Below are 19,934 nucleotides of genomic sequence, written 5' to 3' on the forward strand. Positions count from 1 at the left end.
AGAGTATCTGTGTTGAATATCATATATTTAATAGGAAAATATAAAAAGAAAACTATCCCAGTGGGCAGCACATTTAATTATGGGATAGAAACATTTATATTTAAGAATAAACAGGTACGATCAAGTGTAAAAAATGTTACATAATAAATTCAACATGCATATTCTGAGGGTTGCATGGAATACAAGATTAAAATGGATGGACTTCCTATATAAACAGCAAAAGTATTTCTTAGGGAAAAAACACACGTTGCCCTATTATTCTATGCCCAGGATCCCTTGTTTGATATTTGCAACACCTAATATAAGCTATCTAAACTGTTTGTCAAACCCAATAAAATTTTGTTTAGAGAAGATACTCCTCAACAAATCCTTATAAGAATGAAAAGGAGCAAGTTTTTCATACAGAGTCTATATTTGTGAGAGCTTGTTCATAGCTACCCAAGACAAAACATATTTTATCATCACCACCAAGGAGCTTCACCAAACTGAAGTTCCAAGTTTGGGGAAACACCTCTCTGTTAGTTTTAAAAAGCCTGACCCACTGCCAGACAAAATTATGGCTGGACAGAGAGTAAAGAGCTCATATAGCTGCTCAGTGATTTATAAAATTTTGGTATGACTCTAATTTAAGTCTTAAAACCTACACCTTGTCACACTTCTTAATCTGTCCATATGGACTGCTATCCAAAGACACAGTACTTTTAATTATTTGTGAAAATCCTAGTTGGAACAATGCTCCTATGCTGCCCTAATGCAGAATTAACAACACAGCTACAATATGGGGTGGGGTATAAAAAGATATTGATGTAAGATCTGATTAAATTTTATTAGCATTGTCCCTCTTTGCAAGAAAAAATTAATCAGCACATTTCAATTTCTGCAAGTGCTTTTCTCTCTCATTATGTTTCCTATAGCAGTACACACCCATTCCCATCAGACTATCTTACATATAGCATATAACGTTATGCCATTTTGATTCCAGGAGTTTTAGAGATCTCTGGCAAGGACTTCCATGATGGTCTTTGTATTCGAAACTTAAATGAGATTTTAGAAAGTCTTAACTGTCACTAGGTCAAGTTTTATGAATTTATTAATTAAAGTTCAACAGCAATCTTAGAACTATAGAATTTTAATCAGACTACTTTGATATGTAATCATACCTTAAGGAGTAAAGATTAATATATAAACTAAAATTTATTCATTGTACTTTAAAAAATATTTATTTTAGGGGCCGGCCCGGTGGCGTAGCAGTTAAGTGCGTGCGCTCCGCTGCTGGCAGCCCAGGGTTCGGATCCTGGGCACACACCGATACACGACTTGTCAGGCCATGCTGTGGTGGCATCCCATATAAAGTGGAGGAAGATGAGCACAGATGTTAGCCCAGGGCCAGTCTTCCTCAGCAAAAACAGGAGGATTGGGCATGGATGTTTGTTCAGCGCTGATCTTCCTCAAACACACACACACACAAATTTATTTTATATGTTCTCATCTGAATTAAAAAATCATTCTCCATACCTGCATCTCCTTATGAAACATTTATGAAAGATGCATCTATATTTTCAGGCCACTAAGGTTAGCAACAACCAAATTTTTACCTTCTTTATGAAACTGTAACCTAGTGGCTTGAAAATGTTAATCGACTTCCCCCAAGACCTTATTTATTATGTGAGAATATTTTACAGTCTCAAAATTTTAAATACTTAAATTTCACTGAGTGTTTTTTCTGGAGGGCAGGTATAATCCACCAAGGCAAGAACTATTACCATTACTGATATCTTGCCGATAAGTGAGATTATACAAGCGTAAGTGATGTTCATCACCTTAGGCATTTCAGGGAGCATTTTCTCACTAAAAACTCATTACACTAAAACCGAGTTCTTTTGAGCAACAGGGGAGAGCTAAAGCACTCTGTGAAAGTATTTACATGCAACCTGAAAAATCTAATTTATGAGCTTGAGTACTTTGTTTTCCAAAAAAGCCTTAAATGTTCATCTTACTTTGAGAGACAAATATGACAAGTGTAAAGATACATATTTATTACAAGGACTGAGCCAAATTAAAGTTAATATTAGGTTGATGTCTATTAAAACAAAACAATCATTTTAATAGCATTATTTGAAGATATATTTAATTTACAAAGGGAAATTTATGTTTAGAGTTGTCACTTTTTTTCCTCGAGAGATTTGGAACAAATTCTCTCTCCTTAAATATGCTATTGTACTATAAATAGTGAAAAGACAAGCCTTAATAAGCAGATTGTCTGCACAAGAGCACGGATCAACTCATTCTCATTAAGAATTTAAGAAGCTATCAGCCTTCTATATAGTCCTGCCCATATGAGAGGAAGCAAGGACCGGCTCCTTTCAAACCTGTAATTTATGAGTTTATTCAAACCCGCCAAATTGCTTTAAGTAAACGCCTCTCACATTTGAAAATTCCCATGGCAACTCATTTAGCTTGGCAGACAGGCAGACCCAAATTTAATCCTTTTATCCTGCAGCTAAACCACTACAATGGTAATTCTACTCTGACACTGAAGAGACTGCTAATTACTGTACTCTGGGTCCCCAGACTGATTTCCCATTCAGATTAAAATGGTTGTGCGTGGCAGAAAACAGTAGCAACACCTTTCTTTACATGAGAGAGATGCTCTCTCACATTACAGCTCTATCAAGGAGCAAGTGCATTACACCTGGACGTCTTTTAGTATATCTTTTAATACCTTACTTTCTTTCCCAATAAAATGAAAAGGAGGCCCAACAATATTACAGATTTCAATTATTGATACTTTGGTCAAGAACTAAATGCAGTGCTATCAGTTCATTAATAATCCAGTTAAAAACATTTAACTCCAAGATAAGATTACTCTATATCCAGAGTCATAATCTCTCTTCCTAGCTCACTCTTGAACTCTTTTCATTTACTTTCAAGTTAAAATTAATACACAGTTAACTATGAATCAAATGCATATGGCATAAGAAGAGAATCTTTGGGAAACATCAAAAGCCAACTTTAAAAAAGAACATTTTGTGATGGATCCTTTTCTCTACTACCATTCCTAATTTTGATGACTGACATCTGTAATTTTTTTAAGTGAATTAAAATTACTTTTGTTTTGATAAATTTTTTTTCAAATTTCATTATATCCTTGAAATAACTGGCAACAACTTTAAATTTCAAAATCCTCTTGGCTGGAAATTTGTCAGAATCTATTAGATCAATTTTATAGTTTAATATTACTGAGGTCTATGTATATAGATGCTTTCATAAAGAGATCAGTCATAAAGAGATCAGCTATATATTCAAAATGGATTCATGTTCAAGTTCTCAAATACTTATAAAGCAAACAAAGGGAAAATAAGACAAAAAAAAAAGGACATGCTCATAGCCACTGTCAAGTTAAAAAGCCTGAAATAAACACTTTATGAATTGCCTGGGTCTGGCAGCACCTTGTGTGCCAATGTCTGTCTTGAATTATGAGACAATGTAAACCTCAGCTGCCTGAAATCACTTAATTTCTCTAATACACATTAGTGCTACTTATTTAGTCTAGTCTTTTCAGTTTAACATTCTATCTACCCAACAGAAATCTTTTTACCTCCAGTCCCACTAAAAGAAAGGAAAACCTATAGTGAGAAAGAGGAGATTTGGGCAAATATCCCTCACCTCTACTTTCTCAGTCCTCACATCAACTTCCACTGTTCTAGTGTTTTTCAGGTCCCTTCAGAGAAGATTAGAAAAGATCATAGGACATGTATCCATATAAGGTCTTAAGTAATACTGAGAAATAGTACTACTTATTATTTTCCAACTAACTAGAATGAAAATCAACTGAAAGAGGGATGGTATCTGATACCTGAAATGGTAGAAGCACTCCCACAGTGTTTGTGTGTGTGTGTGTGTGTGTGTGTGTGTGTGCGCGCGCGCGCGCGAGAGAGAGAGACAGAGAGAGAGCAAAGGGACGGAGAGACTTTTATACATGTTATTTTTTTTTTTTTTTTTTTTTTGTGAGGAGATCAGCCCTGAGCTAACATCCGCCAATCCTCCTCTTTTTTCGCTGAGGAAGACGGCCCTGGGCCAACATCGGTGCCCATCTTCCTCCACTTTATATGGGACGCCGCCACAGCATGGCTTACCAAGCAGTGCGTCGGTGCGCGCCCGGGATCCGAACCAGCGAACCCCGGGCCGCCGCAGCGGAGCGCGCGCACTTAACCGCTTGCGCCACCGGGCCGGCCCCTATACATGTTATTTTTTAGTAACGTTAATAAATGGTTTCATAATTTTCTTGTTTATTATGCCACTGTAAACAATAGCCTATATTGATGAGATCATGGACTAGTGACGAGGGTATATTTTGCAGGCAAGGAATAGAATTAACTTTCTTTTGGTGTGGTGCCTTCTGTGACCAGGAATTGAGCTTGTAACTGACATGGCCAATGATGTAGTTGAGGTAATCTGTCCACATAACATATAAAAAAACAAGAGGAGGAAAGAGGTAACATATGTCTTGTACTTCCACATAACTAAAATAATAATTTTTACCTTTACAAAGTCCTTCTAAGGCAAGTAAGCAAGAATAACCCAATTTTACAAATAAGGAAATAAAAGCTCTGAGTTTAAGTGGCAGTCCCTTGTGATTACACAAGTCATGATTTGTGTAATCCTATTGCATTTCTCACCACTTTTAATGATCTGAAATGCACAACTTTCCACCTCTAAAATGCATATACACTGACCTTCTCCATCTCTATGAACTTTGTATCTTGAAGTTCCAGCTCAAGTCTCACCCACCTATGTGAATTCTTCTTTCCTCAGCATGCCAGTCCACTGTGATGCCTTCCTCTGAACCTCTGTAATATCTTCTTTAACACTGACTGCCAACTATATACTGCTTGGTACTATCTCTTTAGAAAATGTGCTGCATGAAATAACTGGCATTTTGGGGGAAAAACAAAGACTTCAAAATTAAAACAAGGGGAAAGTTGCAATTTATAAAACAGAGAGTGAAATATTTTAATGATGTCAAACCCTGTTCATATAGGTTGTGTAAGCTATACATACACACATATACACACGTGCACACATACACGTACACCAAATTAGTTTGCCATTTCAGTTTCTTCAAGGAGAACACGCTAGTGTGCATATTTTTACAATAAATGAATAGAGATCTCTACACGTGTTTCAGTATTTAACCAAACTTGGAAAAAAATGGATAAGGATAGAAGATCTGAACATTTTCAACCACCTTCATCTAAATGACACTTATAGAACACATATCCAACTACTGCAGAATACACACACTTTTAAGTATACATAGGATATTCACCAAAATAGACCATATGCTGGACTACAAAAAAAGTCCTAATTAGACTCAAAAAGACTGAAATCTTATAGAATACATTCTCTGAGAAGAAAAGAATTAAATTAAAAATCAGTCGCAATAAGATAAATAGAAAAGTCTCAAATATTTGCAAGCATTTGGAAATAACTCACGGGTCAAAGAAAAATAATGAAGGAAATTAGAAAATATTTTGAACTGAATGGCAATGAACACCCTACACAACTTTATTTTTGGGATGCAGCTAAAGCACTATTCAGAGAAATTTTTATATCTTTAAAAGAAAGGTCGCAAAAATAGAAAAGCAAGGTCTTAAATCACTGATCTTCCACCGTTAAGAAGTGTGAAAATAAAATTAAACCCAAATAAAGTAGAAAGAAGATATAAAAGCAGAAATCAATGAAATAGAAAAGGAACAAATAGAGAAAATCAAGAAGAACAAAAGCTGACACTTTGAAAAGACAATAAAATTAATAAAGCTCTCGGGCTGGCCCGGTGGCGCAAGCAGTTAAGTGCACGCGTTCTGCCGCGGTGGCCCAGGGTTCGCTGGTTGGAATCCTGGGCGTGCACCGACGCACTCCTTGGCAAGCCATGCTGTGGCAGCATCCCATAAGGTGGAGGAAGATGGGCACAGATGTTAGCCCAGGGCCACTCTTTCTCAGCAAAAAAAGAGGAAGATTGGCAGATGTTAGCACAGGGCTGATCTCCTCACACACACACACACACACAAAAACTAATAAAGCTCTAGAGCAAGATTGATCAAGAAAAAAAGAAGGCACAAATTGATAACATCATAAATGAGAGAGGACACTACTACAGATCCTATAGACCTTAAAGAGATAGAAAGGGAATATTATGAACAATTTCTTGACAAAAATTTTAACAACTTAGATGACACGGACAAATTCCCTGAAAAATACAAAAACAAGAAAGAAAAAATTTGAGAAGTTCTATGTTTACGAGCAAATTGAATTTGTAATTAAAAGTCTTCCCCAAAAAACACAAGAAAACAAAAAGACAAGCCACAAATTAGAATATTTGTCTGATAAAGGATTTATTTCCAAAATATATAAACAACTGTTAATAACAAAAAAGAAGACGAGCTAATTAAAAAACGACAGAAAGATTTAAACAGATATTTCATCAAAGAAGATATATGAATTGTCAGGAAGCGCATGAAAACATGCTCCACATCATTTTTCTTCACAGAAATAAAAATTAAAACTACAACAGGTGAAATAAAAAACCTGTGGCTTATTTATTCAATGGAATACTAACTATCAACAAAAAGGAACTACCCACTGATACACGGAACAGCATGAATGAATCTCAAAAAGGCCATGCTGCATGAAAGAAGACAGGCACAAAAAATTTCATTTATATAAAATTAGAACAGGCAAAATTGAATCTTAAAAGTTGAACTCATACAAACAGATAGTACAACAGTGGTTGCCAGGGACTGGGCGGTGGGGGAAATGGGTATTTGTCAAAGTGTACAAACTTTCAGTTATAAGAGGAGTAAGTTCTGGGGAAGTAATGTACTGCATGGTGATTATAGTTAATAATACTGTATTGTACACTTGAAATCCGCTGAGAGAGCAGATCTCAAGTGTTCTCACCACACACAAAAAAATGGTAACTAGGTGAGACGATGGACGTGTTGATTGTGATAACCATTTCACAATGCACATGTGTATCAAATCATCACGCTGTACACCTTTAAAAAATCATTGTACAACCTAAATACAATTTTTATTTGTTAATAATACTTCAATAAAGTTGGAAAAAAAATTAAGTTTTGAGACCATAAGAGGAAAAAAAGGGCAAAACTAACCCTAGTAGTTGCCTGGGTGCAGCAGGGGAGGTGCTTAATTGATGGCAAAGGGATAAGAGGGAATTTTTTGGAGAGATGGAAGTCTTGATTGTGGTAGTCATTATAAGTGTATGCAGTTCTCAAAACTCAAACTGTACACTTAAAATGAACATGTTTTATTGTACAGTCATGAACCCCATAACTATGTTTCAGTCAATGACAGACCGCATATACAACAGTGGTTCCATAAGATTAGCACTATATCACCTAGGTGTGTAGTAGGCTATATACCATCTAGGTTTGTGTAAGTACAGTCTATGATGTTTGCACAATGAAATTAGCTAACAATGCATTTCTCAGAACATATTCTCATTGTTAAGCGACACATGACTACGCGTAAAAAGAAATGAAAACATCCTCAAGAAGAGTAGTTTTCTTCCTTCATGTCTTCAAAATGACTACTCTTCAGCATTGAAAAAACAAATGAACCGTATTTAAATCAGACCCATGAGTTTCCACATTATTTCTCAAACAGATATCTCTACAACACTAAATGCGAATGCACCCCAGAAAAAAAATGGATGGTCAATTAAATTTGGAAATGGTTCCTACCAAAGGTTCACCAATCTTACCAGCTATGTAATAAAGGCTTCCTTTACCCAGAATATCTATGAAAAGTGCCTCATGGAATATTTAGGGAAATGCCACTGCCCTAAATATTAAAGATCTTGCCTTAAATAATTTCCTGTATCCCTGGTGCCCTAAAACATAGGCAACTTGGAATAAGTATTTGTTAATCCGAATAGAATACTAAAATAATTATATTTGATAGCCAACAGGCATCTCAAACTTACTAGGTCTAAAGCTGAGCTCCTGATAATCTCTTCAAAGTCTGTTCCTAGTAACATCTTCTTCATCAAGCTAATAGCAATTATATCCTTCCAGTTGTTCAAGCTAAAAACCTTGGCATCATCCTTGACTCCTTGCATTCTAACATCCCATAGACAATCTATCAGCAAAACCTGCCAGCCTCACTTAAAAAATATGCTCAGAATCAGACCACGCCTCACTTCTACAGCTACCTTGGCCCACCCCATCATCATCTCTCATCTGGATTAATGCAACAGGCCAGGAATTGGCAAATGTTTTCTATTATGAAACTTTTTCTATCATGAACCAGATAGTAAATGGCCTCTCTGGGCATACGGTCTCTATTGTAGTTACTCAACTCCGCCACCGAAGCGCAAAAGCAGTCAGAGACAATATGTAAACTAATAAGCATGGCTGTGTTTCATTAAAACTTTTTAATAAACAATGAAATTTGGATTTCATATAATTTTCACATTTCATGAAATATTATTTTTCTTCTGATTTTTTTCTCCAGCCACCAAAAAATGTAAAAATGATTCTTAGCTCATGGGCCATTCAAACACAGCTGGGAAGCTGGATTTGGCCCACGTGCCATAATTTGCGGACTCCTGTGAGAGCTTCCTTTCTTCCCTTCTTGTACTCTTTATTTTAACCAGAGCAGGCAGAGTAATCCTTATAAAATATTAATCAGATCATGTCACTCTCCTCTCCTCAAAGCCCTCCAATGGTTTCACCCGTCCTAGACTAAAAGCCAAAGTCCTTAAAATAGTCAACAAGGCCTTGCACAATAATTGACCAACTGTCCTAACATGTACATGAGCATATCAAGACCAAATTAATTGCAGGAAGGTTTAGATACTGTGTTATAAAAGGCAAAATGAACCGGAAATTAATAACATATTACAATATCAGTATAGCAAGAATAAAAGAAAACATCTGATAACAGAATTGGGAAATGAGTAAATTAATTTAATACACAAGCTTTGTGAGGATCAAATATAAAAATAATTTTAAAAGTAATATATAAAGGTAAGAAATCATTATTTCACAGTTCACAGAATTCTGTATACTTGTAAACATATTAGGTAAATGCTAAGCTAAGACTATAAGAAGAAATTCAGCCAAGAAATTTAACAGCCCAGTTTATTTTGAAGGGCTTACAGAAAAAATGTGAGAATTATGATATAAACAAGAACAAGCGTTAAAATGTCACCTGAAGAAAATTTTCTAATTATAATAAACAAGTTCAACATATATGTCTAAAAGCCTAAGGTTTACACACATAAAATTAGTAATTAAATAATCTACTTAAATTACCACTTGTCTAATTACAAAATAATAATTTATCATAATGGCTATATTAAATTACTAACTATCATAGAGGTTTAATTAAAGAAACAAAAATTTGTAGAAAAGCAAACAATAGTACCACTTTGAATAAAGCTTACTAGCAAAAAGCATGATCAACATATCCTGTCTTATATAGCAAAAAACATGATCAACATATCCTGTCTTAAATATTTAGCAAAAATCAGTAAATAATCTATATTGTAAAACTCTGTAAGAATCATGAAAACTAGTTTCTCTACCTAATTAACTGACACAACAAAGTAGATACATAAAACCAGAAATTACAAATCCCTAATAATTTCTAGGTAAGATTAATTTCCTTATATGGTGCACTTAAAATAAGAAGGCTATCACTGTATCAAATCTTGATATAAAGCACTGTTCCTTTCTATATAACCTTTGCTTACCGTTCTACCTTCATACTTAGTAAAATTCCACCAGTCAGTTTGAAGATTTCCTCATAATCATTTAGGAAAAATGATTTCTTTGGCTCATTTCCCTCTACTGCATTCTAATATTTCAAAATTCTTTCTCCCATTTATAAGATAACTTGGAAAGAAAAATATAATACATGTGAAATTTTACTTTATAGTTACATGAAGCTATCCAAAATCCTAAAATTAATTTCATTAACATTTTCCTTCTTTGACCTTAAACGTCTTTACAACTACCTACACTTTGTTTATACTAAGAGATACTTCTTCACTACACAACAAAGAGTTTCATAGCAGGTAACTCACTTGTTACTCCACCTTCAAGGGAGCCAGCATGGAGTTTGAATTTTATTCTACGTGAAATGGCAAGTCACTGATAGTCTTTAATGTGACTTACATTTTTAAAAAAAAAATCACACTTACTAACTTACGGGAAAATGAATTGAATAGAGTAAGACTAAAACTGAAAAGAGATTATTTCAACTGGGGTAGCAGGAATATATGTGTTCAAGAAATACTTTGGAGGTAGACTTCTATCAGCAGTTGGTTTCTGCCAAGGATGATCTAAGGCCCCAAAGATTAGCAAAATCAGGACACTGTTCTACAGTACTTTTCTATCAGTTGAGTATAACTTAACTTTTCACAAAATGTCACACTGTAATTATAACAGTATATTAAAGGCCTCAGGAATCTGAAGGAGGTACAGTTCAGGTTTATGGAAGTGAGATTTAAACAACCGGATTGACTGTACTTATGGTGGAAAGGATATTTTAAGTAGCTATTTGATGGTAACAGATTTAGACTTGTCAGATAAAAACACTATATATAACTAGAGAAATAACTGCTCCCTAGTTATGCATGGTTTCTTTTGTGACTTAAGAAACAAAACAGATAAAAATAAACTGATTATTAAAATCAAAGAAACATCTGAAAAAAAAGGTATTATTTCCAGAGAAACAAGTCCTCTAGGTAAAATATTATCAGACTCTACTAATGAATGCAGTGTGATCATCTCAAAATCTTATTACTTCTGCAGTGGAAATAAAATACTGAACTGTTTTCTGAAAAAAATAATAATCAATTGCTCTAATAATGCTAAGGTTTCTCTGAGTCCATATACTTGTTGGAAAAAAGGGGCAGGGGGAGAACTTACTTCATAAGGTTGTTCTGAAACTCCAATTTGGAATTTAAAGGGTTTGAACTGCTTTACTAAACATTAGGTTGCATGTAGTGTTATGGAATTGATGACGACACATTCAAATCATCAAAATTATTGGAAAACATTAGAACCGTGTCACAATAAGTGTAGGTATAATCTTTATCCAGACTTATTAACTTTAAAAATCAGATGTAAAACACAAAACGGATTATTTATTACATTTAATTATGAAATTTTAGATCAAGCAAAAAGTCTACCGCTTTCCACTCCCCACTTGTAGGTCCCTCAACAAAGGGCTAGATATTTTGCTATATAACATTAAACAAAATGGGCACAAATCACTAAAATATACATAACTCTCTTTCTACATCTTTCAAAAAAAGAAGTTATTCTACATGGTTAGGTAAGGAACATTTATACTAAAATAATACAAAGGCAATTCCACACTTTAGCTATAAATTCATTCTGTAAATGATAATGTAAACTGAAACATATTCCCCATAGAAACAACATGAAACTAGGGAGTATGTGCCACTTCAAGAAATGAACATAAAAGATAAAAATATAGTTTTCTGTCGGTATGGAGATTCCTCAAAGAATTAAAAATAGAGATGCCCTATGACCCAGCCATCCCACTACTGGGAATCTATCCAACGAACCTGAAATCAACAATCCAAAGAGGCTTATGCACCCCTATGTTCATTGCAGCATTATTCTCCATAGCCAAGAAGTGGAAGCAACCTAAGTGTCCCTCGTCTGACGATTGGATTAAGAAAATGTGGTATATATATACAATGGAATACTACTCAGCCATAAAAAAAGACAAAATCGTCCCATTTGCAACAACATGGATGGGCCTGGAGTGTATTATGTTAAGTGAAATAAGCCAGAAAGAGAAAGACAAACAGTGTATGATCTCACTCATATGTGGAATATAAACCAACACATGGACAGAGAAAACTGTATTGTGGTTACCAGGAGCAGTGGGGTTGGGGGTTGGGCACAAGGGGTGAAGGGAGTCATATATATGGTGATGGACAAACAAAAATGCACAACCCAAAATTTCACAATGTTAAAAAGCATTAAAACATCAATAACAGGAAAAAAAAAAAGTTAAAAAAATATATATATAGTTTTTTGTTATAAAAATACCTATAATATCACACAGCTCCTGAATATAAAAACTGCCTTAAAATAACTAATAATTATAAGAACCATGAGAATTATTTCATTCACATTTTTGTAACGAAAGGGCCTATTAAAAAAAAAAGGTATTAAAATAGCAAAGATTAAAAACTTCAGTAATACCCATGATTTGAGACTGTGCAGGGAAATAGGCATTTTCATACAACACTGGCAGGACTGTAAACTGGTATAAACTTTCTGAAAGACAACTTAAAAATATTAATATGAGTGAAGTATTATAATTTAAAATGCACTTACCCTTTAACCTAGTAATCCTACTTTAAGAGATTTATCCTACAAGTATATATGCCCAAGTTAGTTAACTCTGCTTGCTAAATTTATGCAGAATCTTGTCACTGAAGAGAAGGGAACTATCTATCCACTGCTGGACATTCTGCTGTTACATGTTTAAGGAGGTGCCCTCAGAAGGTCCAAGAAACCACGATGGAATGGGAGGCTGATGTGGAATGGAGAATAAGATCATTGAAGATGAAGCAATAAAAGAACAGAGTACTGAAAGGATCATTTACATAAATAAAATCTTAGTGGGAAAACTTTCAGCTCCTTTTCCTCTTGCCCCATTCTTTTTTTTTTTTTTTTTGAAGTTGCTCAATGCAGGCTGCCCTTCTTCTGAGAGATCTGAGTCCAGTGCTCCTTGCTTTATTTATTTATTTATTTTTTAATTTTATTTATTTATTTTTCCCCCAAAGTCCCAGTAGGTAGTTGTATGTCATAGCTGCACATCCTTCTAGTTGCTGTATGTGGGACGTGGCCTCAGCATGGCTGAGGCAGTGCGTGGGTGCGCACCCACGCCCGGGATCCGAACCTGGGCCGCCAGCAGCAGAGCACGCGCATTTAACCGCTAAGCCACAGGGTCGGCCCGCCCCATTCTTTCTTGAACTCAGGCCAATCAGGCTTTTAAATCCACCATCCAAAAAAATTGATTGGCAAGGACACCAAAGACCACTACTTGCCAAATCCAATGGTTAACTCCTCATTCTTTTTTTTTTTTTTTGATTTGTTACTTTTTATTGTGAGCTCATCTTCAGTAGGATTTGTTTTTCCTGTGTGACTCCCATGTGCTCTGGGTTGTGACAGTGTTTCTACAGAGGGCTTTGGCATTAGTGTCTACTAGGATCCTGGAGGTTTCAATTGTTTTAGACCAAACATTATGTTATGTTAGTATCTCTGCTAGGGGTCCATGGACCTCACAGGTAGTATAAGAACTCCACACTCCTGGTTTACCTCCAACCTGAGAGGATCCTCTCCTTGGTCTCCTTTGCTGGATCCTCCTATTCTTCCTGACCTCTATTTGGTAAAAGACCCAGGGGCTTAGTCCTCAGACTACTCTTCTAATACCTTTATCCAATTTCTAGATGATATCACCCAGTCTCGTGGCTCTAAAAGGTTTTTATATGATGATGACTCCAAAATATTCTTTGGTTGTCTTTTGATGATGACATATTCTTGCCCCATCTTCTCACCTAATCTGATTATTATAAGCAAATGCCCATTTAACATTTGCTATCTCAATTTTTACACTTCCAAACTCAATTTCTTGACTTCCCTCCCAAATCTGCTCTTCCAACAGTGTAAACAGAAGACAACTCCAACAGCTCAGGGTAAAAACTTTGAAGTCATCCCATATACAACACCAAATCCATCAAAATTACTGTCAGCTTTACCTTCAAAATAAATCCATAATCTGACTACATCTCAACACCTTCAACACTATTCCAAGTCACTTTCACCTATTATATGAACTACAAATGCTTGTGCACTGGCATCTCTGCTTTCATCATCACCCTCAAAGTCTATTCTCTATTCAGAAATATCAGACCATGTCATTCCTCTCCTCAAATTCCTCCAATGGCTTTTCAGCTCAGACTAAAATCCAATATCCTTATCAGGGGCTACAGGCCTCTGGAACCTGCCATCTCTTCATCCTCCTGCTGACTTGACTTCCCACCTACTCACTGAGCTCCTCACTGGATCCCGTTGCTACACCTCAAACACGTCTCAGGGCCACTGCACTTTCTGTTCTCTTCACTTAGAAAACTCCTTGGATATCCAAATAATTGCACCACATTTCAATTAGTTTTTTTTTAAATAAACTTCACCTTCTCAGAGCATTCTCTAATCATCCCATACAGAGCAGTATTTCTCTAATCCACAGTTCTTTATTCCCTTACCCTGATTTGTTTTTCTTCACATCACTTTATCATAACCTAATATAGTTTATATTTGTTTTTGCTTATTGTCAGTAATATAACTCCCCCTCCCCAACCAAAAGGTAAGCTTCATGATGGCAGGCACTTTGTTGGTCAGCTTTATTTATTCTCTCTGTATCCTCAAAAGCTGACAGAGTATAAGCATGCAATAAACATTTGTTAAATGAACTACAAAACGCCAGAGGTAAGAGGAAGACTGAAGTTTCAAGAAACTCAAATTAATAAAGAATGACTCAATTTGTGGGTATGGTGTGGAACGAATGACTCAATCTGTGGGTATGGTGTGTGTATGTGTGTGTGTACTACATGTACGAGGGAGAGTGAAAAATGAAGCCTCAAAGAAAAGCTATGGCAAATCATGAAGCAACTTGTATCATGTTAAGGAATTCTGTTTTCTTTTCTCAGAATAAGAGGGAACCACTAAAAGGTTTTTAAGCAGGAAAAGGTATGAATAGACTGCAATGTAAAGATGGGTTTCAGAAGCCGAAGACTACAAACGTAGGGACACCAGTTGTGGGGTTCTGAGAGGACTGTGGCTTGAATTAGAGTAAAGAAAAGGGGGAGTGAAAGAAAATCAGCAAATTTAAGAGATATAGGAAGTAAACTTGACTGAGTTTGGTATTTTTCTGGATAGTGATAACAGAATATTGAAGAGACAGAAAGGCACAACTAAAAATTTCAAATATAAAAGGCTTGTAATTTCTGTTAACTCACGTTAGGTAAGCATCTGCAACTGAAATGGTCAACAGAATAAAATTCTTAGCATCACTATTCTTAAAATAAATTTTGAAACATTAAAACTACAAAAAAGTTTCAAAAAGTTTTCATGTCATACAAGAATAAATTTAAAAAATCCAGTGGCAGCTCCTTGGAAGGGCAATCTGAGGTTAGACAAAACGCAAATGCTGATAAGAAATATGTTCTCTTTTCTGCAGTGACTCTGACACCCCTTAGTCAAATTCCACTGAGTTAGGGCGATGACTCTGTTCTACAATTCTCAATTCACTATGAGGGCATCTTAAATAATACATTTCAAAATAAATGCTGGTCTCTATATCATTCCCATTATAACTTTTACACGAACAGCGAGAAAAACATCAGAATTAGCCAAATTCAATATGTGAATTCTTTTCAGAAGATCAAGACTGGTCCATCTTTTTGATCTAAAAATATTTTTTTGAAAATATTTAAGCAATGATAAACTAATGAGCCTAAACTCATTATAAACTAAAATACTGGATTTTTTTGTAAGGGCCAAACCAATTTGCTTAAAAAGAATAACCACGAGTTGGGAAAGAACTTATATTTTCTCCAATTTGAACTAATTCATTCCTTTTATAATCAGCATTTAGAAGGAATAACACATAAACCTATACAATTATAAACCAATAGTACTCACACAATGCCCAAAAGCTGCATCAAACTTTTATGGAACAATTATGTGCTGGCATTACACTAAGCATTCTTCATGTATCATCTCATTTAATTTCACAATAACTATATAGGAGTTTAACGAGGTTCCAATCTTATAGATGAGGAAATGCAGACAGTAAAAAGCCACAAAATGGGATTCAAATCCAGAAGTCATCTCTCAAATACTATGCATTCTGTCTCCCCAAAAACTATTTAAGTAAAAACCCAAATCACTTGATATTTCAGGATTGTAAAGTTTCTGTTTTGTTTAAACCTTTACCTGGTTACCATCACCAGAAATGTACAACAATGTTCAGTTTAATTAAAATAAATTCCAATATAGCATCCATGTTACAATAAACTTATGTAATGAAATGAACAGGAATAAGAAATTACAAGGTTAAATCACCTTATAGTACCCATACCTTAAAGTATTTTTATTCCATAATTTTTAATTCTAAGAAAGTTTTATTCCTTCAGAGGTAGTAATTAATAACAATCCTAAAAATATTTCCAAAGGAGATAAATTAATCATCAAAAGCGTTATTTTCCTTTAAAATGTAAATTACGCGCAATTTTTTAAAAAGTTTTCTGTCAATTTTTATCTACTGCCACCTTTTAATATTCAAAGATGAACAATTTTAAAACCAAAATGGTCCTTAGAGGTCATCTGCCCCAACTCTCATTTTGTAAATGAGGAAAAAGACAAAGAGAAGTTTACTAACTTTCTGAAAGACACATAACTAGTTACTAACACAGCTTCTTATTCAATGCTCTTTTAGAAGAAAAGTAGCTTACAGAATGATTAGAATAATCTAATAGGTAATAGTTTTAATTATTAGACACTGGTCTATTTGCTATATAAGGAGAACTCATTTGCTTAGTATTATATGAGCTTAATATTTTTGGCTACACATAGCAATAAAAATCAATGTTAAATAACTTTTTGTGTTTATGGAACTAACAGTCTAGTATGCTGAGAAAAAAACTCTTTTCTATACAGCTTTTCAATGTTGCATAATTATTAAGGAAAAGGAGAAAGATTATGTGGTTTAATAGTGCACAAATATAGATTTTAGTTTATATTTAACCTGTTTGTTTATATTCCTCATAAGATCTATCGAACAGAATTTACATGAAATTCTTTTCTTCCAAGGAGTTAATTTTGTCAAGTAAAAAGAAAATGTTTATGACTTGTAAGTTTATCTGTAGAATAGACTATGTGGGGCTAAAGAACAGCAGATAAATTTTTGTTGGACAGAATAATAACAGTATTCCTAGTTTTTTCAATAGCAAGTTAGGGTCTACATTTCCATATATTTTTACTAATATAAAAAATATTTTAGGGGCTGGGCTGGTGGCATAGTGGTTAAGTTCGTGCGCTCTGCTTCAGCCAGCGGGCTTTGCGAGTTTGGATCCCAGGTGCGGATCAATGCACTGCTTGTCAAACCATGCTATGACGGGCACCCCACATATGAAATAGAGGAAGATGGGCACAGATGTTAGCTCAGGGCCAACCTTTTCCACCAAAAAAAATAAACAAATTTTAATGACTTAGAAAACCAATCATTTATTTTTCACTGAAAAAGATAATATTCTGGTAGTAGTTCAATCATCATTTCTCAAGTTACAAATCATCATTCTAAAGTTACTAAAGGGTTCTGTAACAACAAAGAAAAGACAAAGGGAGGGGGAGGAGAGAGGGGGGAGAAGGACAATGGAAGGGAGGGAAGATGAAAACACAGAAATGTCTGGGATTATTTCTTATGAGATGTCATCCTCCAAAAGTACTTTCAGTGTCTTATCTAAGACCCCCAAATATGAACTTTAATAGTTTTTATTATCTTAGAAAAAATATTACGAGTTCAAGTGTGAAAAGTGCCTAGAATGGTGGTGGTACATTAGTAAACGTTAGCTCTTATTTTTCTAAGAGAAAATTTTATCATTATTATGGGAAAATTTCACCATGAAACAATCTTTCTATGGGAGACGCTACGTTAGGAGAGTACTTGGAAACCATAGGCAACTCAAATAACGTGCTCCTACTAATACAGTTCACCCAACACAAATATCAGACGTATAGACTTCTGTACCGTCGTTCCTTACATACAATGAAAAACTGCTCCAAAAACACAAAGGAAGAAAACTTTCACCACCCTACTGATAACGTATCTACATTCTTATCCTATAACAGAATGATATAAAGGCAATAACACTTTTGAAAAGTAGGTCACTAATTGAGTTTGCTTCCCTCACAACATTTCCTTCACAAAATATAAACAGGCATTCCCATGTAAGAGTTTGAGCAACGTCTAGGTCTATTATACTACAGTAAATGAGTTATAAATTATTTTTATATTTTGTGGTTAAATAAAATTTCTAACAAATAACAACCTTTTTTTATTAACATAAACATTACAATAATTTAAAATTAAACTGAAAAAGGGGTTGAGGCCCAAATCTAAGATTTGGAACTTATTACTTACTGCAGGTACCAGTAATTTCTTCACTTCCTCAACGGCTCTCTTTAGTTTGATCTCTGCTCTGTTTTGAGCGTCTTCCACAGTGATTAGTACGTGTAAATCTTCATTGAGATGCTCCCAATTGGGCTTGCCTCTATTTTGCTCCTCCTAAAAAATTTACAAAGTACACTATTACAAATTTTTTCTTTTCAAAGAGAGAGTATATCTTTCACAATACTAACCTGTTGCCAAGTACTTAAGCTATGTTTGCATTATTCTTCTATGATGACATTATAAATCTTTTGAATTATTTTCCGGGCAAAAAGCCTGGGTGTGTGACTACTGGATCAAATGATTGCTAATTCAAAAAATATTTATTGAGCACTTCCTATGTACCAAGAATGGAGTCAGATACCAAGGATACAACAGTGAGCAAGGCAATCCCAACCCCTGCAGTGTTCTTATGCACTAAGAATCTTAAGTATGGTGTCATCCACAGGTTATCAGGAAAAGCATGGTATTATTTCTATATTTTACTTACGAGTAAATAGAAAGTTATCAAGGTTAATTTAAGTAAGTCACTTGTCAAGGTCACATAACTAATAAGTTGACAATTTAGAAGCTGAATCAAATTCAGTGATCTTTTCAATTTGTTACAACTATTCTTAACAATATTGGCTAAATTCAAGATGAGGAAAAGTATTTTGCAAATAGACATTATTGTATAAGAGAAATGCCATTTGCTTTAAGTATTTCAAGTAGTAAAATATAGAAACATTTTATTATAATCACAACAAGAAATAAATGTAAGTATAGTTTTAATTATATTTCCTTCAGACCTTATTTCAAAATTAGTGAAAAGGTCACTCTTTTTTTTTTTTACTGAGGAAGGTTTGACCTGAGTTAACATCTGTTGCCAATCTCCCTCTTTTTGTACGTGAGCCGCCACCACAGCATGGCCACTGACAGACGAGTGGTGTAGGTCCGCACCCAGGGAACCAAACCCAGGCTGCTTAAGTGGAGCACACCAACTTAACCACTAGGCCACCAGGACTAGCCCTGTAAGGTCACTCTTTAATTATATCAACCCATAAGTACTAGTTTAATAGAGAATATTTATGTTCATTTCCTTGATGTCTTCAAATCACTAAGTGAGGGATATCTCCCAGGATGGAAACACTGGCAAGCTACAGGGAGGTTTAGAAGTAGAGTTGGGCACATTTCCCTTTCATCTAAGATATAACAATTTCAGAACTGCTTCTTGTTTTAAGTTTTAGAGATGGTATATAAATAGATCTATAAAATATAATTTATAAATATACATTTTTAAAAAATTTTAAATAAATAAGAATATAAACTTATAAATAAGTATAAAAATGGTATACATAAATGCACCTGGCTCAGTGCAAGGTACTATACATAAACAATAAATAACACCTGTTGTTGAATGTTCATCTTAAAGGTCACTATTTACTAAATGGTGAGACTCCAATCAAAGAAAATAAAACAAGTATAAATTAATAAAACTGATATAATAAAACAGCTTTCTACTACAACTTCCATATTTACAGAGGCCATGCTAGGAAAAATCTATGGAGCTAGCCAATAAGGATAGAAATAAGTTCTAAGTCAAGTATATGCTTCTGCCTTTATTTCTGTTAATATCACTAGTATGA

The 19,934-nt window shown here is 34.7% G+C and overlaps 1 protein-coding gene across 4 annotated transcripts in view; it reads right to left on the bottom strand.

Moving 5' to 3' along the window:
* The window catches only part of QKI (QKI, KH domain containing RNA binding), a 142,135-nt gene that overhangs the window by 24,051 nt on the left and 98,150 nt on the right, over positions 1-19,934 (bottom strand). For all 4 annotated transcript variants that reach the window (XM_058534023.1, XM_058534022.1, XM_058534021.1 and 1 more), the window contains exon 4: positions 18,283-18,426. In XM_058534023.1, coding sequence (XP_058390006.1) covers positions 18,283-18,426 — 144 coding nt within the window. The remainder of the gene's footprint in view (positions 1-18,282; positions 18,427-19,934) is intronic.

The sequence above is a fragment of the Diceros bicornis genome, chromosome 39 (genome assembly GCF_020826845.1).
Source record: "Diceros bicornis minor isolate mBicDic1 chromosome 39, mDicBic1.mat.cur, whole genome shotgun sequence".
In the NCBI taxonomy this organism is placed as follows: domain Eukaryota; kingdom Metazoa; phylum Chordata; class Mammalia; order Perissodactyla; family Rhinocerotidae; genus Diceros; species Diceros bicornis.